The 25343-nt window shown below is 45.2% G+C and overlaps 1 protein-coding gene across 1 annotated transcript; it reads right to left on the bottom strand.

Moving 5' to 3' along the window:
- Positions 1 to 1097: 1097 nt before the first annotated feature.
- On the bottom strand, positions 1098 to 10300 carry SERINC3 (serine incorporator 3). Its single transcript, XM_082490912.1, has 10 exons — positions 10217 to 10300; positions 9569 to 9730; positions 8906 to 9099; positions 7715 to 7794; positions 6859 to 6996; positions 5834 to 6003; positions 4980 to 5070; positions 4406 to 4583; positions 3753 to 3980; positions 1098 to 3113 (listed from the first exon to the last, which is right to left on the bottom strand). Exons 1-10 carry the CDS (start codon positions 10253 to 10255, stop codon positions 2975 to 2977), a joined length of 1419 nt encoding a protein of 472 aa, XP_082347038.1. The 5' UTR covers positions 10256 to 10300; the 3' UTR covers positions 1098 to 2974.
- Between the last annotated feature and the right edge of the window lie 15043 nt (positions 10301 to 25343).

The following is a 25343-nucleotide window of genomic DNA, read 5'->3' as shown; positions in this document are numbered from 1 at the left end:
AGGATTTCAGACATTCATTTTTCAAAGTGCCAAACTCTGTTTTGAATGTCTGTCTTCCTCTCAGTCCCCCTACAGCATGACTGCAGTGCCAAAAAGGGTCTCCTCTACCACTGTAACGACTTCCTGATTTGGCAACAGACCTCAGCCTGGAACTAGGGTGTAGCAAATGCCATACCTGTCATATGAGCATTATAAAAGATTGGGGTTTGAAAAGGGGTAAATGTTTTCTTCTGGGTGGCAGTTCAGAATTTGTGGGAGCAGGGAACTCATCACTTGAATTGTTTTAGATTAAAGGTAGGAAGAGATGAATTTTCCTCCCTGAAAGCGTCTGATTTTTCCTACCTGCGTAAGTCAATTTTTTTTTCCCCTCTTTGACAGCTATTACCTTTAGTGCAGGGGGGACGCAACCTACCGTTTTCATCTACTTAAAGTAAGGTAAAAGAGTACTACTAGCCATTTCCTCCTCATTTCTGACCAGAACATGCTGCGTGTTTTGCAGAGATTAATTCAGTTCTTTGTGCCACCTAGCAAGACAGTAGCACACAGCACCAGGACTTAGAAAGGTAAGTAGCTGCCTGTGCCACTTAACTGCCAGAACATAGAGTGGTGTTTGTTGGTTTAGTGCCTCTTAATTCCAGCCACAATGTACAATTACAAAAAAAAAAAAAAAAGGATGGACCATTTTTCTTAGAGGTGAAAGCATGACTGGTATTTGATACCCTTTCCTTAATTGTGCTGCAGTGTTTGAAGTAATGGTATTCTGACAGTTAGCCTATTAGAACAGCTACCTTGATCCCCTTATGTAACTACTAGAGAGGGAGATTAAATATTCAAGATTCAATTTAGTGTCCATCAAAAAGAAAAAAACCCTAGTGGCATTCAGGAGAAGGCTGAGGAACCTCTACAGAAACCAAATCCTTTTTCAGGCTTTTATAGTCTCTTGCATGCCTTAAATAGTAAACGAACTAGATCCATCTCTCCCTCCTCTTTTCTCCTCTGCTTGCAGAGAAACTAAGAATAAAGCATATGATTTAAACATAATAGATAACGCTACATTATCAATGCTGAAAATAGCCTGTGTTATGTCTCCAGAACTTTTTTCTTAAAGCTGGCTGCTGGGCAGCTGGTGTCAGGCTACTTGAACTAAGCCAGGCTTACCTTCATCAGGCATGTAACTGCGACTTCAAATTTGCTCTTTCTTGGCTTTAAAACTCAGAGTTGCAACTTTATTGAGCTGTACCTCTACCCTTTTCCAGATTCGTAACCAGTGCTTGGCTTGTCTTATAGAAAGCACAGCTCTGTTTTATATGCGCCTGACTACTGAGCTGATAATGCTCTTTGAGCTTTAGCACTTACTAGCAAAGAAATCCATTCCCAAAATTTCTGATATCAGCATTTGGAAAGTAAACACTCATTTTAGGTATAGAGTCTCCTTATCTGCAAGTCAAGACATAAGAAAGCTTACAGATTTTTTGCCCACTTGAAATAACTTTGTTTCCAGGGGTTATATGCCTTGCCCAGTAGATAAGCCATCCCTGCTAGATCCAACATACAGTAAGGAAACTGCTGAACTGCATTGGGCAGCCATGGCTTTTGGCATTATACGAGACAAAAGGTAGCTGCATACTGTACATAAAAGTACTTGAATTTATACTCTTGCAAATGGGTGTTACAAACCCTAAGGTATTATCAGGAGCTGGGTGAAGTATTGTTTTTGTTAAATCTCATTTTGGCATGAGTTAATCATAATCTTATTCAAACTAATAATTTTGCCTTCTGTTATATGTGGGCCTAGAGATGTTGGGTGGTTAAGTGTACATCTTATTTTGACAAAAATTATTTTTATATTGCATTTTATAAAATGGAGTGGTCAAAATGTGTAATTTTATGATGCATGACTGGGTGATTAAACACATTGTAACAGCTGCTAATTTGTTATTTTAAATGCTTGCCTTGTGTCGCCTTGGGGTATTTTATTGCAAAAGTCAATAGTGACATATACTTAGTTCCACATGTGACATTAGGAAAAAAAGTGTTGCTTTCTACTGCAGAACTAAGTTTTACTTGATCAGTGCACCTGAGCAACCTCAAGAAATAGAATTTGGCATCCAGTCACATCCAACTGGACACTGCAGCAGCTAACTAGCATTTAAGCATTGTAAGTAGTATTTGCATTGTAGAGTAACTGCTGCTGCTTAACGCTTCTCAACAGAGCTGGGACAGTTTCAGTAGTTAGTCCACTTTATTCAAATGAGTTTACAGTGCAAATACCTTAGTGCCAATAATAATAATTATTTTTGTAAGCAATCAGAAGCTTTATTTTTCCACTGTAATTATAAAGTTGTTTAAGCTAGTCATACACTTACCACTCAATATTTGGCAAACATGCTAAAAAAGAAATTTCCCCTCAGAAAAGGCAAGTTTGTTCTTAAAAGGAATTAGAATTAATCAGTTTAACCTCAAAGTTCTGCTCTTTTGGTGAGGAATAAGGGGGGGTTGCCACAACATAGTAAGGTAAGTATAAATTTAAATAAACTTTTACAGTGGAATGTAGAAATCAAGCAGTGTGGCTTACACTTCCAGGAACCGAAGTGTTAGCATAGTAGTGCATTATGCTGAATATAACTGTTCTTTAAAATATATTACTTCATGTTTAGCTAAATGTTACTTCTATTCAATAGAAAGGTTGTGGTTATTGGACAGAACAGATATTTTGTGCTTTGACAGCACAGTTACAGTGAGCTTTAAAAATGTAGTAATAAGATAACTATGACTGGAGGTTAAAATAGAAAGATAACTGATAATAACTTTGACCCTGCACCAAGAATTATACAATACGTAACTTTCTATCCACCTGTATGTTAATATTAACATAAGAAACAGTTAACATAGTGTAACTAAAGCAATACATGAACATTTTGGCTTTCAGCAAAAAAAGCTCCCCACTTTTATAAGACCAGACATCTGCAGCAATTTAACTGAAGTCCCTATTAGTAAGGACAAGAGGAGCCACTAGGGTCCAAAGATAGAGAAGAAGACAAAGCCAACTGGACACTATCTTCATCCACACGGCTGGCCACTTACTTGTCATTGTTTTAAAATCTGCATCAGGGCTAAAAAGTAAAGAAGTCAATTAATAGATATGGAAGGCACCTTCCACTGTTCCTTGCTACCTCTCATGAATCTGTCCCAATCATTTGGCACACTCCAGCACAAAAGCCCTTGTGGGAACATGGTAAGACGACTCAGCCAGCAACAGACTCCTGATGGCTGCTGCTTTGTAAGCATATATACCGATTTGTACAATACGGCAGTCCTGGCGAAAACAGTCATAAGCTACAGCAGCAGAGGATATGTCCCAAGTGCTCCCAACAGATCAAGGAAATCACATCTCTATTTTAAGTGGCATGTATGGCTGTCCCTGAACACCTTTCCCAGGGTGAAGAGCCAGTAACATGAGGCTGGCCTCTGACCAGCCACCTTAAACCAATTTCGTACACATCCTTCCTGCTGCTTGCCTGTCTGCAGGATAGCCCTTTCTGCCCTTGCAGCTGTGAAGCAGTCCACTAGGACTACACCTGCTGGTGTTGCCTTTCTACATCTTAATTCAGCAACACAAAATCGAGAAGGCACAACTCTGATACAACTGGCATAGGCATAGGGACAGCACCTTAACCAGCTCAGCAGGAGTCTCATATCCACCTAGAACCACTGGATGGCACATACAACCCGACACTTTGTCTCGCTCTTACCTGTACCAGTTTGTGAGTGTCATCATGATGTAAAGAGAGGCAAGACAGAGCATGAAGTGAAAGAAAGTGTAGTTGTACTGAACACCATCCTTCTCATTATCCATGACACGGCGTACTTCTCCTTCCTCTGCAGCCCCGCTGCCAGTTCCCACAGTGTCCTCCAGAATGGCACTGTCACTCCCAGACAGTGTCAGCTTGTTCACCTGGCTGTTACTTGAAGAGCGAATGCTGAAGTGTAACCAAAAGATAGACATTGTTAAAACCTCCTTTTTCAGTTAGCTATGTTTGCTAATAAAGCAAGCAACAGACCACAGTGAATGTTAGCAAATAACAGTTTTTAAAATCTATCTACCTGGAAACACAAGGAGGCTCCTCAGAGAGATCTGTTTTCATCTGAGCTTTTGTTAGCCTAATTAAACAGTGTTCCTAGTCCAGGTATTGTAACACACTTTGTTTTGTTTTTGGAATTGGGCTAATAAGGCCTATCCTCATCCACAAAACAGAACACAGTTTTATTAGCCATATTTGGGCTTGGGCTGAGACGGCAGCTGGATATGAATAATTGCAGGTATATTTTTCAGTAGTCCCAGACTCAAACAAAAAAGTCAGACAAATCCTAATTGTTTGTCATTGGATAGCAGTGCAGTTCCTACCTGGAATACAAGAGGCAAAGGACAAAGATAACCAGTCCAACAACACTCTGGGCATCCCACCACTGTAGGGACTTGGGCGGAGCTGGAGTAGCAGGTACAACAGTGGTATTTGGCGGAACAATTGTGGGCGTAGCTACCTGGATAATGATGTTCAGCAAACTTGGGTTACAGCTTCGTTCTGAAAGGAATTTCAAGGCAGATTAAAGAGAGATGAGCTTTGACAGCATTTAGCTAAGAAAAGATGACAGATAAGCTTGCAATTTTTCATTCCCTTTAACTGGTGATCTCTTTGTTTCCCCAGCGGCAGTAATGGCATGGAATATTTTTCCTTCCTGTGAGCTAGCCAAGGGTGTAACAAATAAATCAGAATGCCCTGATGCTGGTTCCCCATCCCCAGTACAAATACCCCATTTTAGTTCTGGAAAGAGGCATTTTGATGGTTTTGGTAATGTCAGCTCAATTTTATCTTGACAGATCAGCAATCCTCACACAGCGATCTGTAATAACTATGAGCCCCTTCATCAGCTTCTGCTTTCACACCAAAATATGTTACTCAAGACAGCCTGTTGCTTACCAGGCTCATTGGACATGGCTGACCAAGTGAGATACATGGTGTACAGAGTGATCACAGAGGACTGGAGGAGGCCAGAGCGAGGATGACGTTCCTGTTCAAAGACAGAATAGCAAGCCAAGGTCAAAAGGGCAAGTTTTACCTATAGCTGGATATTTTTACCCACAGATAGTAACAGTTGGATAGTTTTTACTGCCACAGATTCAACAGTTATTAGCATGCAAAACTTTATTTTTTAGAAAAGCATTGGGCTTTGTTCTATGTTTAAAAGACTGGAAGAAAATCTTTAGAATAATGCAATTTATGCAGTACGCAACTCAAACGTAGAAGGAATAAGCAAACCAAATCCAGTTTTTCTGCACCCAGAACTCAGTTATGGGTTCTTACTGAGTTAATCCCAACTTGCTAAACAGTTATGTAGATACAAATCTACCATCTGATTTATTTGAGCAATACCAGTTCAGAATCAAGTAACATGCAAGCTTTCTCTCATATTAAACATGCTTACCCATAATTTCAAAGCCACAGTATTAAGCCAATAAATTCCCAACTTATTTTTCTTTTTCCTAATGGGTTTCTCTGTTCTGCCAGAACCTTCACCACTAAAACCACACCCCATCCCCCACATGGAAACAAAGTCCAAAACAATGTTTGCCAAAAAAAAACCAACCTATCTTCAGGAAATACGTGATTATGTAGTGCATTGGTTTCAGAGCAAGATTTTTTAAAAAATGTCCCTAGCTAGCATAGCTATGATAGCCGAATTTTAAAGTTCTAATGTCTGACTGAATTGGTACTACATCTTTCTTACTTCCCTCCTTTGTATGTCAGAAGAAAATAGCACAGAAAAATAATACCTGAACTTTTGGAAGGACAGAAACAATGGAGACAGCAATGCACAGGATCATATTAATGGTTATAAAGAACTTGTTCTCAGTGCAGTCATCAGGCTTCGTGTAGAAGACATAGAAGAGCACAACAAAAATCAGCGACAAGGCATAGAACAAGCTTGTACAGGACAGCAGAGCTGGAGGGGAAAAAAAAATTAACTGTTACCATACATGTGTAGTGTAACAGTACATCTAAGGTGATTTAATGACCACTGTAATGAGACAGTCCTTCTTCCTCACTTGGAAGTCTAGTTCAGAAAACTAGATTAGCAGAATGCATTTTTATTAGGTATGGCTAAATTTCTGCTTTGGCTTCTAAGTAGTGTAGCTCAGAGGAAAGCCAATGCTGCCATCAGGGGAATAAGACTTGCCTTTCAGCAGCAGTTTAATTAGTTTAACTGATGTCAAGCCACAGTGTCAAAATAAGTGCTTTTTGCACGCTTCTCATGGGCTATTTATAAGCCCTGAATTCACCCTTCTATGCTAGAGGACAACCATTTTCATTTCCATTCTGCTATGTTCTTTATAAGAAGCTACAAAATGCTGTTGCAGCATTCATAGCTATGAGTAAAGAACCATAACAATTAGCACTTTAATTTAGCAGTCAGCTCGGGAGCACGCGCTGAGGCATGCTTTGTGTTGTACTGCAGCCACTGTCAGTGACATAACTGACTTCCTGAGGACCTCAGGAGGGGAGGTGGCAAAGCAGTTAGAGTTGAAGAGATCCAGGCTACTATCTCTGCACTCGCAGTGCAAACGAGGCAAGTGTTGTTTATTATGACTGTCAGATCTGCTAAGCACAAGCCTAAAATACTGTGCATTTTATTTCATGAGGAAAAAAAGCAACACTGCAGCTATTAATTCCAAATGTTTACAGTAGTGACTCAAGGAGACTCTGGAGTGTAATTCTAGGTATGTTTGCAAACCAGTAAGTGATACTCTGCGGAGTACTGGCCAGCAGAAACAAATCCTTCACAGGTTAAGATACCTACCTGCATACCAACATTTAGAGTTTCCCTCCTCCATTTTTTTAACCCAGCTCTCATTCCAGGAGTGAGCAAAGTCCACAAGAAGCACCAGCTGGATAAGAATGAAGATGGCAGCTCCAAAAATACCAATAACAAACCAAGCTAGAAAAGGGAGCAAGAAAAACATGGTTAGCTTTCATTATTTGCATGCTACCCTAGTTTAAAAAAAAAAAAAATTAAAAAAAGGTCCTAATTATACTGCAGACAAATAATGAAAAAATCTGAAACTGTATCTAGAAATGCAGATGCTGTTAATCACTTTGGCCTCCATCCCACAGAAGCATGCAAGAAGTCCTAGCCATTCAAGGATGCAGCCTATGCTAGTCAAGATGAGCATGGGAATGTTTAGCCCAACATGTTTTCAGAACGAACACAACATCTAACACAAGACATCTTTGTGTATGTAAGTACCATCATGTTACATTTCTTTGAGGATCAACAACCCTTTCAAGTTCCTGTGATGTGGCCAGACAGTAAAGGTTTCTTTCACAGATTTTTCAGAGACTCTAGGGAAGTATTTAGCACTTGTCAGTGTTCTCAGCAGCCTCTAAAGAGTGTCAGAAGGCTCAGCCCAGTAGTGATTGTGTCACAGAGTACTGAATTATTAATAAACAACACTTCTCCACTTGAAAAGAGATTGTTTATTACCATAACTGCAGTTGGTCACCAAAATACTGGATGAACCAAGATACTCTAATGAAGTAGCACAGAATCTGTGTCTTCTACAAGATAATTTTCACTATCACAACTATAGCCTGCTAAGTCTGTGAAAAGGTTTGAGTTTATTAAACAGAATTCCTTGATAACATATTGACTGTACCTGTTGTGAAAGGCCCTTCAGGAATGTAAAACGCTCCAACCATGATAGCCACAATAGCAGCTATTTTGAAGAACCAGAACCTTTAAAAGAAGATATAAGTTGAAAATACTGGTCTTGCTTTCCACACAATAGTCCCATTTTACATGATCTGCAAGCAGCTTGCTGTACATAGATGAGTGTCTAACAGAAATTTAAAGATAAAAGTTGTGTTCAGTGGTATTACAGATGAAGGCGCTCACCAAATCAGGGGAAGAGGGTGAAGCAACGGTCAACACGTTGGAGACATGGACTGACAGAAACCTCAAAGTTCAAAGGCAAATACAGAGCATTGCACCTGGGACAGAAAAACCCCATGCAACAGGACAGACTGGAGGCCATCTGGCTAGAAAGCTTTGCTGAAAGAGGAGCTCTTGCTCCAACAAATGGAGTGTGAGTCATCAGCTCATCTTTGCATGGAGGAAGGCTAACTCTGCGCTGTTCAGCTTGGAGAAGGGAAAAGGGAGATCTGATTGCTGTTTTCAACTGCCTAAAAGAAAGGTGTGAAGAAGACAGAACCAGACTCTTCTTGCAAGCACACAGTGAAAGGACAAGAGGCAACATATGCAAGTTGCAAAAAGAGAAACTACCATTAGATATATCAAAAAATTGCACAAGTTTCTCAGAGAGGTCAAAGCATCCCTGTCCCTTGGGACATTCAAAACTCAACTAGACAAGACCCCAGTAACCTACTCCATGTTGGTCCTGTGCTGACCAGGGAATTGGATCAGATGGTCTCCAAAGGCCCCTTTCAAATTAAAAGACTGATAATTCAGTCATCTAGCCCAGAACTAACCCAGTTATATTGGTGAACCAGAAATCAGAAACCAATTCCTACTGGATTACTGAGTCAGACTGGCCTAGTGAATGACCCAATGAGCACTAGAGTCAGTGCAAGGATATAAACTAGCTGAAGTATAGTATCTCTGTGGAAACACAGAGCAGTGCCCAGAGCACCACCCTTTCGGTTCCCAACCTCAGAGTATTATCACTACATTGAACATTTTACATAAATAGGCTTTTTAGGAGACCAAAGCATTACTCTGTAGTCAGCTGAAAAGAAACTTGAGGCTGTCAATGTATGCATAAACAATTCACCACTGTGTTCAGCAAAGAAACAAGGTGGAACATCAGACAGCTGGCTCACACACATACCCATTGTGTATCGAGGCTCTTGGATCATTACTTGTTTTCACTTGTATCATGAGCAGAGAGAGGAGAAAGAAGAACACTGCCATGGCAAAGCTGATTCGATAGACAGCTCTATAACCAACAAACACATCGCAGCTGACAAAGCCATTCATATGTGGTATCCGAGTATGAAGCCCTTCATCACAGAATCCAGGTATCTGAGTAAAGACACATTTAGTTGTCAATTTACATCTGTATTTGTAGTTACATTCTTTAAGCAGTCTTAACAGCTAAGGCTCTCAGTTGTCTCTCTTCTGGGAAACCTGATAACAAAAGACCTTGTGCTCAGCCAGCCTACACAGACCTTATTATCTTTCTTTCCCCATGTCATCACTGAAAGCACCCAAGAAGATTAAGATACCAAAGCAGCAAGCCCCTGATAACGACTGGCCAGCTCCAGGTCTGGTCAGGTTTCAGAGACCAGGCACATACTTAACAATGTACATTCTCTGAATTTGCTATTTTGGCTAGAAGCTGTTTGGTACATGCAGTCTCTGAACTCAGGGGAGAAAGCACATTTGGGCATTTCTGTCTCTCACGTAGTCCATTCCAAGTAAAGAAAATCAAGAGTCAATGGCACAACTAATGGTTTTGCAAACAGTTAGAAAGAGGCTTTTCCTTCCATACCTTTTTCAGCTGCTGTTCCATTCCCGGTGCCAGCATAATGCAGGCAAGAACAGTACTGAGGAGGAGCAGGAAGGCATAGATAAGGCGCGTCACTGTGGAATTCTTGCTGTTGGGACAACATCGGCACAGTAAACACGAGGCACCGCTGCACAGACAGGGAATCTGAAGGACAGACAGAATAGTAAGGGTTTTCCCCTCGCAGCTGACACCCGTGTTCGAGAGAGGAAAACCCAAACACCATTAGAAACACTCCACTCCTTGCCGGACCACACAGATAAACCGTTTAACCGACATTTCTGGCTGACACCATGTTTGGAAACACCCGTAGATAATCTGCCTTATCAGCCTGGGCGCTGTTCCTGGGGGCCGCCGCCCGGCCGCGGCCACCAACACCGCCTGGCAAGGTTAGCGACCCGCCTCCCGGCCAGGTCGGTTAGAAGCAGGGTAGCTGCAGCCTGGCGCCCGCTCTGCCCCGAGGGGCTGGAGCCGCTCCCGGAGCTGGCGGGACCAGGCTTCCACCCACAGGCCGCGGGAGGGCAGTCAGACCACGCTTGCGCCGGGCCCCCGGCGGAGGCACCGCTCCGGGCCGGGGCCGCTCTCAGGAGGTTTTGGCACGGCAGCCCCCGCCGCCACCGCCCCGCCACTCACCCAGCTGGCCAGCGAGCAGACCCCCAACACCGCCCCCATAGCGCCGCCGCCGCCGAGCGCCCTCCGGCCACTTCCTGCTTCCGCCCCCACCTCGTGGCGTCAGGCGGCCGCCGTCCAGCGGCGCCGCCACTCATTGGGCACGCTGGCGCTCTCTGAGGCGGCTGTCCGCCAATGGGAAAGCAGGATGGAACCGCGCGCGCGCAGGAGGGTAGGGAGGACGCGTGAGGGGGAGCTGTTGTTTACGAACACTTCTTTCGCCTCCATCGACGCGAGGCCGTCGTATGTCGAAGAGACGCTGATTGGTCGAAAGGGTCAGAGAGTGGGCGGTTCCTCCGGCAGCACAGCCAATGATTGAGGCTGATCGGCAGGCACGGCGGCCATTCGATCCCTCCCTCTCCCGGAGGCCGCTGGGGGCGCTCGGCGGTTGCTATGGCAGCAGCGCGGCCGGGCCGTCATGGCGGGCAGGGCTTGCTGTTGGGCCGGTCACCGGGCCGATTACCGGGTCGACCCCGCCACACGTGGGGTTCGTGGCCGAACACATTGCGTGTCCCTGCCCCTGAGCACCAACGGCCTGCAGTGCGCCCAGGCGCGCCCTGTGCCCCCTCCGCACGGGTAAAACCGCCCCCCTCGGGTTCCGGAGGGGGCAGGGCGTGACCGGGCACGGTGACAAGCGTCACGTGGTGCAAAGATTGCGTTGAAGCTGTATGAGTTACACCTGCGTCACTGCTGAAGCACTGACCTCACCGGAGGGACAGCGACAACCGGGACGCCCGAGGACGCGGGCGGGTGGCCTCCCGCCGCTTCACGTACAGCCCGGGGTGGGTCACAGGGGCGCGAGGAAGGGCCCTGCCTCTCACCGGCTGGCGACACTGCTGTCACCTGCCCTGCCGGTGGCCCAGGGGCCTGCTCGGCCTCTCGGCACTGTTTGACTCCGGGGGAGTCTGTAGTTCATTCCCACTCTTGGCCCACCGTGACAGAGACACAAGTGCCCATGCCACAGAACTCGCACCATGTTGCTGCCCCTTTTCTGCGTGCTTTGCTGTGCGCTGAACGGCGTCCATGAATTTTGGCCTGTGTAGTGTTGTAACGGGGCTCTGGGTGGAAACGGGAAAGCTCCCAAGCCTTTCAGAGGGTGGGTTTCTCAAGGATACATCTGTGCCTCAGTTCACACCAGGCTCGGGCCATATATTGAAGGTGCACAGTTGTAAAAGCTTCCTTTAAAGTGGAAGAAGAGGTGGAGGAACCATGTGAAAAGAGCCATTGTTCTGCTGCTGCCCAGAGCACAGGGGCCTCTCTGGTTTTGGATTACCAGCATACTGCCAGACTCGCAGTTTGGAGGAGATAGAGAGAAACAGCTGAGTGCTGCACTCCTCGTGGCTAAAGCCTGGGAGCAAATGAAACGGATGAGAGGCTGTGAGGATATAACAATGGCGAGAAGGTGGCAAAAGTCAAAACAGAAGTTTAGGAAAGCAGTTTGGAGCTATTTAATTGGCATTAGTGTTGCAAAATATCAGAGGGCAGGGTCATAACTGACCAGTTTGAGTTACAGGATATATTCTGGCTGTAGCAGTTCCAGCTATTGCACATCACTGCCCACTATGTCAGACTCTTCTTTCCTTCACAGAGTCCCTTTCCGAAAAACCTGCTTTCATCACTGAAAGGGACAAATAACCAGAATGACAGCTTTATTGCCATCTAAATTTGCCAAGAAGTGATAAAAAGCATCCAGTGAACCAGCCACCTATTTTCCACAGCAGCTTTAATGCTCAGAATATATGAACATTATGTTAGCAGTATCATTTCTCTTGTAATCAGCCTCATTCATGAAGACACACAGGCTTCTTTCAGAAAAAGATCACACCATAAATCATTGAAACTGTGCTTCCTTCAGATAATATGAGCCTTTACTTTATTATTAACGTATTTTTATTACCCTTTTGGGTGCACCAGATGGATCTGTAAGAAGCCTTTTGCCACATCCCTCCTACTTCACTCTTTGTTCACATGAATGTATGCAGAATAAAGGCAGAATCCAAAATTCTGTGTTCCCTTCCCGGTAAGCCTGGGTAAATAATTTCCTAGGTATATTACTAATACAGTGATGAAACTCAGCTCAATCCTGAGTCTGAGAACATTTTCTTCACAGGAAATTTATGAGACTAATAGCTTTGTTAAGTACTGTGGGATCTTCCACTGGATTATGCTAGGGAAAGACAAAGGATACAGATAAAAAGCTTTTTCCTTTCACTGTCCACGTAACAAGAGATTTCCAAGTGTTCATTTTACTTCCCAACGTAAACCCGCTCTGATTCTGCATAACATCACCTCAAACCACACATGTTTAACAGAAGATAAGGATGAAGTCAGCCTAGTGACTGTCGGCTTTGGGAATGAGACAGGATATGGCAGGAGGTTATCCTAGTTTGTACAAAAATACCCTGCTCTGGCATGTTAATCAGTTCTGACAGTAGAACGAAATGGTGAATCCCTTATGTATCTATACACTACATCGCATACATATCTATACTTTCATTGAAATGCCTAGAATAAACCCCTTGAAATTAGGTAATATTTAAAGGAAATGTTGTCAGATAGATACAGTCATTTAAAAGTAGTTCTCTGCAGTTCTTTGTGCAACTGAGCTCATAAAAAAATGTCACTCAAGCTTGTGCGTTAACGCTATTCTTGTTAATCTCAAGGGTCTCCCTTTTGTGATAACAAAAATGCAGAACTTTTCCAGATGTTCCCCCAAGTATTTGAGGGTCTCTGCTGTGAACGGGCTGTATATTTGCAGCTAATAAATCCCACAGACAAGTTATAATCAAGTAATCCTTTGACCATCCAGAATCTTTCAGTCAGGCGAAGGGAACTGCAAATTGGAATGGCTGGGTCAAACCAACTGTTAAAATGAAAAAATTATATGTCGTCTGTGTTTCTACAGTAGTGCTGCCTTGATCCATACGCAGGTCTAAACATCTTACTGTGCTCTGGCCTGCGTGAAATTCCAAATTTTGAGATATTGGCATCAGCTTTCTAATACAACCTTCCAAAGTACTGGAATTTTGTAAAGTGTTTGGCTTTAAACAGTATTTATAACTGGGCTTTGGTTGGATCTCCAGAGCATAAAGGATTACAAAATTCTTTAGGGACAAATGCTTTTCCAGCTGTTTAGTTCAGGCTTTGGGTTGAGCTCTATTCCACAATCCAGCTTTTAAACCGTGCTTTGAGAATAGCTGTCAAAGTCCTCCATCCGCGAGGAAGTTAGTTGTTAGATAACAGGCAAAATACTGCTACGGCAGAAACCACCAGTGGGTTTAATTACTCTTTAAATGGTCAGAGTTAATAGTTTCTACAAAATCATGATGTTCCAGCAGGGTAGAAAGTCCTCCCAAGTATAAACATTGTTAAGTTTATGGAGCTCTCAGATGACTTTCACTGGGGTCTAATCTAATCGCGTGCTGTAGATACAGGGGCTCACTCACCACTGACATGCTAAAGGCCAACGTGGGCTGTCTGCTGCGATTCCCCGGGGAAGCACAGGTGGCCGATGCCAGCAGCGCGGCTTTTCTCTGCACACAGACTGGCTTTACTCTCACAAGCCCCTGCAATTTGAGATCAAGAAAAATCAACCTAGTCCACACTCCTGAGTCTTCAAATAGGCAAGCTTCTCTTCTCCGCAGTCCTTTGCTCACGATTTTATAATTCTCTTGCCTTGACTGCGTGCTCTGTGCCTGCATTAGCACCTGCCTCTGCACTTCTTAGACTCTCTATTTTCCTATCATGTCATGGATACGTGAGTCATCTTATTTGTGATCTGCTGAGCTGAGTGAGAGTCATAGTAGAGTTGTGCGCTTCAAGGCCATTAGTAACCCTGCTAAAACTTGCATAATATATTCTTCTGTGTCTAAATCCCTGAGAGATTGAGTAACTGTTTTCTTTTTCACCCCCAGTGCCTATGCAACTGGATGAGTCACTGCTGTTATGATACAGGAATTGTAATCTTTGTGTCTGTCCAGCTTTGTTTGGCCAGAAATTTATTTTATAGAACACCTTTGTTCAATCTCCTCTAAGCCCTTATTTGTCACCAGAGACCTTTTCACTGACTTCAGCCCACTTTAGATCATGTGCTCTGGTCTGGAAACTGCCATAGTTTAGGTTATCGGTAAAACAGATGAAGAGAAATGTTCGCATTTATCCAGTACTCTGGAATGATATTACCTAGCTCTTTCATCTCATTATTTCTGGAAGCATTAGTGAAACTTACATGTATTGAAAGGCATTTACAGAATATTAAATAAAAGCTTATTAAAAAAAAACCAACAAAACACAGAGATATACTGGAGGGAATATTTTGTACAAAAGATCTGCAGTGACATCTGTGAATGAACCATGGAAGGGACTAGCAACAGATGGCCGGTAAAAAGGAGGCGGGAGGGATGCTCAGACAGGGCCCTTTGGGGAGCAGGATCTGACCCAGAAGGGGCTGGCACTGTTGGAGCAGCCTCAGCCCAGCACTGATGTGAGCTGGTAGGAACTGTCCCAGGAGGAGCCTTGCAGCCAGAGGCGCTGTTGGAGCTTGGCACCTTCCCCCGTTCCCGTAGGTGAGGCAGCGTTAGCGCAGAGCCAGGCATCAGCCCCTGCTCCACCTGGCAATGCTGATCCGGGCTCGGTTTTGATGCTAGAGCACCTCGGGCTGTACGGGGCATCCAGGCTCCCGTGTTTAAGTAGCCGCTTCAAGAGCGAGTAGCCACAAAGCAACCCAATATTCTACTCGAGCATTGTCCAAGCACACTTACAAATGTGGCTGAGTTTATTGTTTCAAATGTTTTCATGATTTTTCCTTGCCTGATATATATTTTTTTTATTAAGCCAGGATTTATTTCCCCTATCTCTGTGACCCCATCTCTCCCATGAGAGCCTGCACTGAAATCCAGCTGGCCAGTCTTCTTATGTCACTGCAGCAGAACAGCTTCTAGTGAAACAACAGTGGGAGGAAAAGTCAGGAATTTCTGGATTTAATCCTGCCTCAAGCAGTGAGGAGCTGTGTGGCTTTAGGTGAGCCACAGGACCACGTGAGTCAATATGTAAAGTGAGAAAACCAGCGTATCCCAGAGTCATGGCAGGCTCCGTTCGTTCATCTTTCCACATGGCTTAAAATCAGATGAGTGCCTGACCCAATTTTTTCTTGTACTAAAAAGAGCAATACAGGATCATACTGGCCATGGTCATTTCTTTTAGTTGGAGATTTCTTTTCTCCTCTTTCTCCATTGGCCCCCACACTGGTGCTGCTGCTTTCCAAGATGCTCTGAAGCTAGTGAAATACTTTTTTCTCATAAATCTTTTAAATCCCGTAAATCCTCCTGGCGTACCAGCTGACATTTTAGATGATGTATTTTTGCACTTGTTCCAGGAAGCATTTAGCATGTTACAGTTGCTTATGTTGTTGTATTTTTTTAAAGAAGGGAAAACAGTTCCTTCCTCTTGTGTCTCCAGCAGAGACTGTTTCTCCTTGAGGAAGGAGTTCACATGATCGTATAGATGCGTCAGATAAATCCCTTCCCACGTTTGATATTTGCTAAGTTGAATGATTGTTATTCCAAAGCCAATAGTTGGGATGGTTGTGTGATTTAATGTCTCCGGAGCAATTTTTTCTTCTGTTCGCAAGCTTTAAAGAAATGAAGTCTAAAAATGAAATCCTTCAACTTAGAAAAACTCATTAACCAAACACTCTCAACCACGTTATCTTCACAAATATTTCTCACTGTTTGTTTGTCTAAAGCTGGCCAAGAGTTCCAGAAATACTTTTAAGATAACAAAAATGGGCATCCAGATCGGAAAGGAACTCTGTATTTAGAAACACTGAAATACTACAGGGGGGTGGCTGTGCTGTTAACTCTTTTCTGGTTGGTCTGAACCTCCATGGCGTTGGAGGGTGAGTCATGGCATTCTTTATATAATGTTTTTCCCATCCTAGATGATTTAGAAAAAAAAGTACCGTAAGGGAGTCTAATAATACAATACCATCTCTAGTCCCATCGTTGAGTTCAATAGGGTTGTTGCCCAAGAGACACTAAATCGAGCGGTTTCCTGAAGGCAAGAGCTGACAAGGCTCAGTATTCACTGCGTCCATGTGCACAGCAGGCAGAAACAGCCACAAGCTTAATTCTGGAAGGGAAGGAAGAAGAACTGAGGGCTGAGTATTGGTTTACCAGGGGATCTTACAAACCAGCTTCCTGCTGCAGAACACACTTGAGAACACTGAACCTTTGCTAGAAATTCACACACACAAATTTTTAAAACATCCACCAAGGGGGTCACGTTATTGCAAAATTGAGAGCGTCCATAGGACCTTGCTAAGCTTGAGGTCTGCAGGCGTTTCAGTGGCAGAAGCAGAGTGATTTTCCCCTAATATGAGTAATAGTTCAGTTCTGAATTTGCTGTCTTTGTGAGATAATGGCAGAAGGTTTTTTTCAGACTCTAAAGAATGTCTTACAATTTTTAGTTGAGATGTATGTTAGTATAACTGTATTTGCTACTGTGGTTTTAGGGGCTTGTGCAGAACCCAGTGCCTCGACAGGCCAGCGATGCAGTTCTTGTAGATACTTTCTTTTCAAAGCTGTTTTTTCCAAACACGTATATTGTTACAGTCCTCAAATGATTTAATGCAAGAGCCAGCAAAACAAAGCAGAAACAGACACTGGTGCCCATGCGTATGTCAGAAAATTTCACTGCACTAGCAGTGGTTTCTGGGCTGGGAAATAGTCCCTGCAAGAGCACAGAGCCTTTGGTGAGATACAACAGTATAAACGCAGTGTCTCTTCCTTTCCTGCTTGGATGGGTTTCACCTCACTGCCTTGAAGCTGCCTACAAGGTAAATATCTAACCCACAGTAGTTACGGAGCTCTTGCTCTGGCCAGTGAAGATGGACAGACGGGATGAATTGGTCTCTGATACCCGATCTACCATCACTCCCTTAGTCCTGGCCTCTACTTACTGTCACAGGAACTTTGACGTCTTATTTTTAGATGAGTTTTTGTGGTTTTAGAATTAAAGTCTGATTGTAGCCGGATACTAATTTCAGTGAAGAAAATAGCGTGCAAAACTGGATGCATGCTGGTCCACGAGGAATGTGCTGGGCAGTGGTAATCTTGGCTCTATTATCTGTCTGCCTCAAACCAGGACAAGGGGTTGAAATTTAGTTAGCGTTTTATGGTTAGGCACCAGATAGTGTTAAGATGTTGCTTAACAGAAGAGCCATTATTTACCATTAATAAAACTGATACCATGACACATTCCTTATGGCGTAGCTGTGCTATCATATCTTGGCAACGGTAACAGGAGGAATTATTCTGCCTGGTTTGCAGTCTTGTCTTCATTGTCAAAGGAAAAATAATGAGGCTGTAATTACCCAGCTTGGAACTAAATGAACCCAACTGAAAATGCTGAATGATGAAAGATGACTCCTAACAGCTTCCCAAACTTAGCTTGTTTGGATACCATCACTGATGGTGACAGTGTCAGCTCCTGGCTCTCGCTGGGCTGGATCCAGCCGGCACAGCTCAGTTGTTTGGACTGTGGTGGTGTCCCAGTTTGAAGCAGAGTTGAACAAATAGTGGTAAATATACCATAAGCCTTGCCAAAATGACCAGTTTACATGAGGAAGTCAGCACGCAGCTAATTAGGATGAAATTCATAGCACACAAGCCCCCCCAAATGAATTCCTGGGGTAAAGATCCTTATCATGTAGTAGTTTACTCCAGATTACTTTACACATGGGATCACATGCTCCTCCCTCCAGCATCCAACGTTTCAGTATGTGTGATGTTTCTCTAATTCTGCATCTTGAATGTATCTAATAAACCATTACATTGAATGAGTCTTTTTTTTCCCCTTCGTGCAAATAAAGAGGGGAAAAGAGGGGGTCTGTTATTCCATTAATCGTAGTTCTCACTGTCACACAATTTCTTGTTAGCCAGCAAGGCAAGAGCTAGCAGACTTACTTCCCAAGTTGGTTTAGATACTGAAAAGCCGATGACCTTCTGCGTTCAACACAGAAGTGGTGTGTTTGGTGGTGCGGTTGGAGAGCCAAGGATGAACTTCCCATAGCAATGAAGAGGCATAAAGGAAAGCTTCTAGGTGTCCAACTGGCTACATTCTTGCTGAACTCATCCTTGAAGACTGCTGAGATTTGACTGCATTATTAATGATATGTTACAGTGCCTGGAGACTTGGATAAATAATAACTAATAAGGCCTTTTAGTCAAAATAGAGAGGATTTTCCCTCCTGGGTGCTCAGGTTGAGCCCTGATTTCTGCAGGAAAGCCGGCAGCGCTGCTGCAGAGTGCACACCTCTGGTCCGAACAGTGAGATCTCCTGCTGGTTGCCATAGCGATGGAGAGAGCGGGAGCCGGCTGGGGTAGCAATTCTGCAATGCAAGCGTCCGTTGTACAGCATCCCCTGGCTTAGCAGCTCAGTCAGTCAACCCAGTCCCAGCAACTGCGACCAGCTTGAGATGGGCAGCTTGCAAAGTGCCCATCTATAGAGTGGGCCATTTTACAGATATTTAGCTTGTTGTAGAGGTTGCTGCCTTGAATATGCCTTTGCAGGATGGTCAATATATAGAAATATGTTGAAATACAGAAATATATCTGTCCATGTAGAGATAATGGCATGACTGTCACACTGATGGCTTGCAGCCCACATGGCAGGTCACAAACATTGCAGCCACCATTGCGTGCAGAGAGGAGCTATTAGGCAGCACAGCTATTTGGGCAAAGGATATTTTTGACCCTGACTGGCATTTGTATCTCACTCAGTATTAGAGGGCAAGGAACCCAGACCCAAACCCAGCCTTTCAGATCAAATACGACTGAAACTTTCTGACCCAGGACAGACTGGATAATGGGCTTTTATTAAAGGGTCTTCTGCGAGACCTTCTTATAAGTCACCTAACTGGGGACTGTATGGAGCTAAGGTTTTAACGTATGGCTCAAGGAAGCTGATGTCTATTTAAACACCATTGCTAGATTATTCTTGCGATGGATAGTCTGAATAAAGATACTTGATGCTTTACCAGGCCAAGTTTTGCAAAGCTGAAAACTATTACTTGAGAGATTTTATGAAAGAAAAATATTTAATCAACAAAAGTGAGTGGCAACAGATCTGTATGAAAACATTAAACTCTGTGTCCAAAATGCTATACTCCTGCATAAAAGTGAAAATTTTACACTTGCCCCAAAACCTCAGCCCAGCTTTGAGAGACAGCAAGAATCTGAAACAGATATAGTGAATTAAGGGATTAAGTGGAACCCTTTAAAAACTGGAAATGCTAGAATAACTGTAAGGGAAGAGCCATGACACAAAGAGCGGTATATAAAATACATCTCAAGAGCAGTGGGGAGTGAGATTGGCCGTTATTAGGTGAGGAAGGTCTGCTGGCACGGACCCACAGCAGCATAGAATCATAGAATCGCCGAGATTGGAAGGGACCTTTAAGATCATCAAGTCCAACCATTAACCTACCCTGACAAAAAACACTTCTAAGCCATGTCCCTAAGTACCACATCTACCTTTTTTTTAAACACCTCCAGGGATGGTGAATCCACCACCTCTCTGGGCAGCTTATTCCAATGTTTAATAACCCTTTCAGTGAAAAAGTGTTTCCTAATATTCAATCTAAACCTCCCCTGACATAACTTAAACCCATTTCCTCTCATCCTATCACCTATCACCAGGGAGAAGAGGTCAGCCCCCACCTCTCTACAACCTCCTTTCAGGTAGTTGTAGAGGGTGATAAAGGTCTCCCCTCAGGCTCCTCTTCTCCAGGCTAAACAATTCCAGTTCCCTCAGTCATTCCTCATAAGATTTGTCCTCCAGACCCCTCACCAGCTTTGTAGCCCTTCTCTGGACACACTCCAACACCTCAATGTCCTTCTTGTGTTGGGGACACAACAAGAAGTGAGGGGGCCAAAACTGAACGCAGTACTCGAGGTGGGGCCTCACCAGTGCCAAGTACAGGGGGATGATCACTTCCCTAGTCCTGCTCACCACACCATTCCTGACACAGGTCAGGATGCTGTTGGCCTTCTTGGCCACCTGGGCACACTGCTGGCTCATATTCAGCCACCACCCCAGGTCCTTTTCTGCCGGGCAGCTTTCCAGCTGCTCCGCCCCAATCCTGTAGCGCTGCATGGGGTTGTTGTGACCCAAGTGCAGGGCCCGGCACTTGGCCTTGTTGAACCTCATACCATTGGCCTCGGCCCATCGGTCCCGTCTGTCCAGATCCCTCTGCAGAGCCTTCCTACCCTCAAGCAGATCAAGATGCCCGCCTAATTTAGTGTCATCTGCGAACTTACTGAGGGTGCATTCGATCCCCTCATCCAGGTCATTGATAAAGATATTAAAGAGAACCGGCCCCAGCACAGAGTCCTGGGGGACACCACTTGTGACTGGACACCAACTGGATTTAACTCCATTCACCACCACTCTCTGGGCACGGCCATCCAGCCAGTTTCTTACCCAGCAAAGAGTACACCTGTCCAGGCCATAAGCAGCCAGTTTCTCCAGGAGAATGCTGTGGGAAACGGTGTCAAAAGCTTTGCAAAAATCCAGGTAGATAACACCCATGGCTTTTCCCTCATCCACTAAGCATCAGGCTGTCCATCTGCGATGGACGTGGAGGAGCTGCCAGTAACAGTGCAGACAAGGTTAATGTTCTGGGCTGGGTGCTAATCTGTCTCTATGCAGTCATTTAGCCTTCTGTCCTTCCACTAGCCAACTGCCAAAAGGAGATGACAATGCCTCTTTTCCTTTATTTTTGTCTGTCTTGGCTATTTAAAGTATTCATCTTTCTGAGGCTGGGACTATGCCTTAATATCTACTGCTACAGTAGGGATGGAGCATGGGATCTCAGTCTGAGACACTGGTGTGACACCACCAGGGTCACTTGAGAATGGACGGCTCTGCCTCCTGGCAAATCCCATGCTCCGCAGCATCCCACATTCCTCCGAGGAGCCAGCACCGTACTCTGCCCACACAGCGAATAAGGAACAACAGTGTTCTGTCAGCCCCTGCATCCACCCTGGGGTGGCAGGGCCCTTCTCTGGGCCACCCAATATGCAGGGTGGCCCCGTCACCTTTGCTTACACCTCGCCGTGCCCACCACTGCACACCTGGGCAGCACCTGAAACCCAGGGCAGGTTCCCAGTACGGTGCTGGGAGCAGAGGGCTGCATGTCAATGCCCGAGTGAAACGCTCCCAGGTCACCAGACAAACCCTGTTTTTATTTCGTGTACACTGTCAGCACAAACAGAATATTTTGTTCCCTGACCAGAACATGGAGCCCTTCCCACGGGGCGCCCTGAACTGCTGCTGCTCTCAGACCAAATCGCAGGGATGCTGCACCTCCCCACTCTTAGTGGCCTCAGGAACAGTTAGAACAGACAAACAGCACCGTGTCTAAGGACACGGGATGGCAGAGGAACAGCCTTACTGGGCTTATCCCAGCTGCCGCAGCGGCCAGCTGCTTCACGAGACCGCATCTAGTTACACGTCCCCCCTTAATGAACTGACACGGAAAGAGGGGATGGTGCCAGGCGGTTAGGCTGAATTTTTTCCCCAACCTTAGGTAGAGAGTGAATGTATGCGGTGAAGCCTGAAGATTGCAGTCCTTGAAGACTGCGGTCCTTTGCCTCTCAACAGAACATTAGTAACCTGAGTTTGATCCCGCACCATCCCAAAGCAGGAGCACTCTGTTCAGAGCCCGTGGAATAAGATCACGTGAAAGCCCGTTTAACTGAGAGCACAAGTCAAGATCAAAATATTTACACGGCTTCTGCACTTCTGCAACAGGAGTCCTTGTCTGGCTGCCAAACACTGGGGAAAAATCATAACCGTTGGCGGGGTGGCCCTGGCATATATTATTATAAAGCTGACAGAGATGACTCTTTTCTTCTCGTTTACTAGCACACCGCTTAGCTCTCCAAAAGGGAGAAGCCCAAGTGCCAACCCAGCCTGCTACTTGTTTTCCTCCAACTCCCCCGTGTAGCAGAGGGACAAAGGGAAGGAGTACCTGTGTGCGGGCCCGGAGGATCTCCTGCTTCCCTGCCAGCAAGACCTGAGCAGTCGGTTGCCATCAACTTACCTGATACCTCTCCTGTTGCACCTTCTCATCCTGACAATCACTTTTAGCTCTTTCTGTATACCTGTCCCTTCTTAGCAAGCAGAATAAACCGATTTAACTAATACTTGCATATTCTCCGCTCGTCTGAGTACGTCCCTGAGCTGACAGAGATACTGCTTTTCACCCTGTGTCCCAAACAAGAAAGCTTTTGCCAGTGGGATGATTTGCTGGTGAAGCATGTGCTGGATACGTGACCTTTGTGGGTTTACGCTGAAGAAGCTTCTGGATTCCTTTAGACAAACAAATCCCTTACCAAGCAGGATTTATGCTTGTTCTGTAGCCTTTGTGCCGCTGCCCAGCTGCCGCGCTTTCTCCCATCAGCAGCAGGTAAAGTGCTTCTTACATAGAGTGTGTAAGGGAGTTTGTCACGGGCTTTGGGACCCTCTGGGTAAAACGTGGGACGGGGCTGTCACTGGCTGACGACTCCGGCTTGCCACGAGATCTGAGCTTGAGACCTGCTTGTGTTTGTGGCAGCTGCAAAGAGGTAACCGTCAAGTGACTTATTTTGCAAGAGCCTTTGGACAGGAGAGGTTTCGCAGAAATGATTAGATGGTGCGTGACCACAACGGGCTTTCAGCAACGGCTTTGAACTGGACTTTGGAGACTATTAGAAAAAAGTTCATTTCTATTCCAAACTGAATACGTTCCCTAGGGAAAAAGGAAAAAAAAAAGTAAGTTTAGGCTGAGACTCCAACCTCTCTAACTGGGAGAAACCTTCTGGAGGTGTTTGGCTCAGCGGGCAGAGGAGATAAGGTCCCCAGGGAGCAGTAGCTGGGAAGGGGGAAGGGACGAGCTCGTGGAGTGAAATTGCCCAGAAGCAAAGCACAGCCACTCACTTTGCAATGAAAAGCTTTATCATCTCTGCACAGATTACAGGAGCTAAAAATAGCTCCAGCTCAAAGTAAACAGTTTTTTTGAGCGTGGTCTGCCCTGCTGGCATGTCAGCCCCGCGCTGAGCCACCGTGCCAGCAGCCACGACGCACGTCCCCGCGGTCCCCACACCGAGAGGGGCTCCCCACCGTCCGGCTCGACTCTTCGTCCCTGCCCGCTAATAGAGGTGACCCTGGAGGGGGGTCGCTAATGAGTTTAGCCTCATTACAAGCGGGGTTTTTTTTGTGTTTCACTTGTTGATGAACCTTTCCGGATGAGCAACTTCTATAGATACAAAATGGCAAGTAATTCATTCCAGCACCCGCTCTCTCTTCCCTGATCAACAGCAAACCGTGTCCTTTCTTTGACAGCAGAAAGAGTGGCTTGTCACCAAAGCTGCTTTTACCTGTCGGTTTCTCTTCTTCTCATGAATCTGAGTGCAAGCTGTTATTTGATGGCGTATGATATCCCCGCTTTCCTTAGGGAGCCCAGCAGACTGTCGAAATATGTTCTGCGTTTTTTTCTGATCAAAAGTTTATTTAAAGTATTTATTTTGGGGGAAGAAGTCCGGAAAAAAATAATCAGGTTGTCACATTTTTTCCAATGCGTATCTTGTGCCATTCCACATTTCCTTGCAATCTTGACGACATCAAGTGACACAGAGAGCTCAATGCCTGGGAAACGCGGTGGGAAACTGCTCTTACATGAGGAGGCTTCGTGCTACATCAGAGGGTTATTGCACCACTGCTCCAACACCGGCAGCACGGGCGTCTGAGGGAAGCAAGGCTCAGGCTGCAAAAACATTCGGGTCAGAGGCAGGTCAGGTCCTTCTGAAGCAACAGCTTCTCTCCTTGGGCTTCGGAGCTTCCCGGAGGGTCCTTTGTGCTGGTGGTTTTCCTTGCTGGAGCAGGCAGTGCGCAATCCAGCACTGCGGTGCTGCTCCGGGGGTGGCTTTTCTTATATTAGCACCCTTGGGGATGCTCTCACCTCATTTTGACACTTGCCCTACGAGTTTGCTCTGGCTTTGTCCCTCCCTCCAGTTAAAGGTTGACAGTCAACCTGCAGGTCAGCTTCTTGCTCTTCCCTGAGCCGTGCTCGGGCACGGTAGGACCATCCCTGCCCTGGGGTGCTGCTCTCCACATCCCGCTCTGTGATGCGGAGCTAAAAAAACATCCCTGCAATTCTCTGTGGACCAACTGCATGGCAAACACAGCAGCCACCAGCAGAGCAGAGCCAAACCTCCTGGTGTCCAGAGCAGCACCATCATTAACACCAGTCCTCGGGCACGCCGGATAGCACAGTACAAAGCAGATGGATGCAACAAGCAGCAAAAACCTGGCCAAAGGCAGCGTATTAGTCAAGCAGAAGCTGTAGAAGAGCACAGCCAGCCGTTAAAGGCTGACGGTGGCTGCAGCTGAGTCAGTCGGCTCAAGGCTGTAACACCATCCATCGTGCGGAGCGTGGTGTGCCGTGCCAGGCAGCTCTAACGGCTTCTCGTTATGGCGAGATAGGAACTGCATTTATTCATAGCCCACACCTCCAGGTGGACCTGAGAATTAGCTAGAAGTTAGGGTGAATTTCCAGAGAAAGATCAACTTTCATTTAATAACAGGCAGAACAAATACATTGAAAGCCATGCTTTTTTATCCTAATGTGTTAAGACTTCAGGCAAACGTTTCGGCATCTTGGGATTATTTTTTTTCCCCCTTGCTGTAGAAGATCCCAAACTGCATTTTTCTACTTAGAGAGTTTTGGTAGAAAAGTGTTTGACCAGTCCTTGTAGAGGATAGTCTTGGATGAGGAGGTCGTTGTAGGGACATGTGAGTGCGTGCAGGGAAGGACGGATTCTGTTCACACAGAATTGGGAGATTTGAGTATGACACACAGTTAGGACGCCTCTTATTTAAAAAGTACAGCTCATATACTGTGCTCCCAGCTTGCTGAAGTGCTTTGTTATTACCATTGCTATATATTGCATGTATTGTTGTGGTGCTGGCCGCAGGCTGCCAAGAAAACGTCTGGGTTGCTGGGACAGCATTTGCATCCTTACTAGATTTGGCCTTCAGACTCCGCAGT

The sequence above is a fragment of the Vanellus vanellus genome (genome assembly GCF_965231255.1).
Source record: "Vanellus vanellus genome assembly, chromosome: 15".
Classification (NCBI taxonomy): domain Eukaryota; kingdom Metazoa; phylum Chordata; class Aves; order Charadriiformes; family Charadriidae; genus Vanellus; species Vanellus vanellus.
The sequence above is the reverse complement of the archived record's forward strand: the minus strand, read 5'-3'. Positions and strand labels throughout refer to the sequence as shown.

Bases quoted from the DNA above. Each gene is read 5' to 3' on its own strand.
- SERINC3 (XM_082490912.1), bottom strand. From the start codon at position 10,255: ATGGGGGCGGTGTTGGGGGTCTGCTCGCTGGCCAGCTGG. The intron at 6,997-7,714 runs GTACAGTCAATA...TCCCTTTTCTAG, and splicing joins TGAAGGGCCTTTCACAACAG to CTTGGTTTGTTATTGGTATT. The intron at 5,071-5,833 runs GTATTATTTTTC...GTCTTTGAACAG, and splicing joins CTGTCCTTCCAAAAGTTCAG to GAACGTCATCCTCGCTCTGG.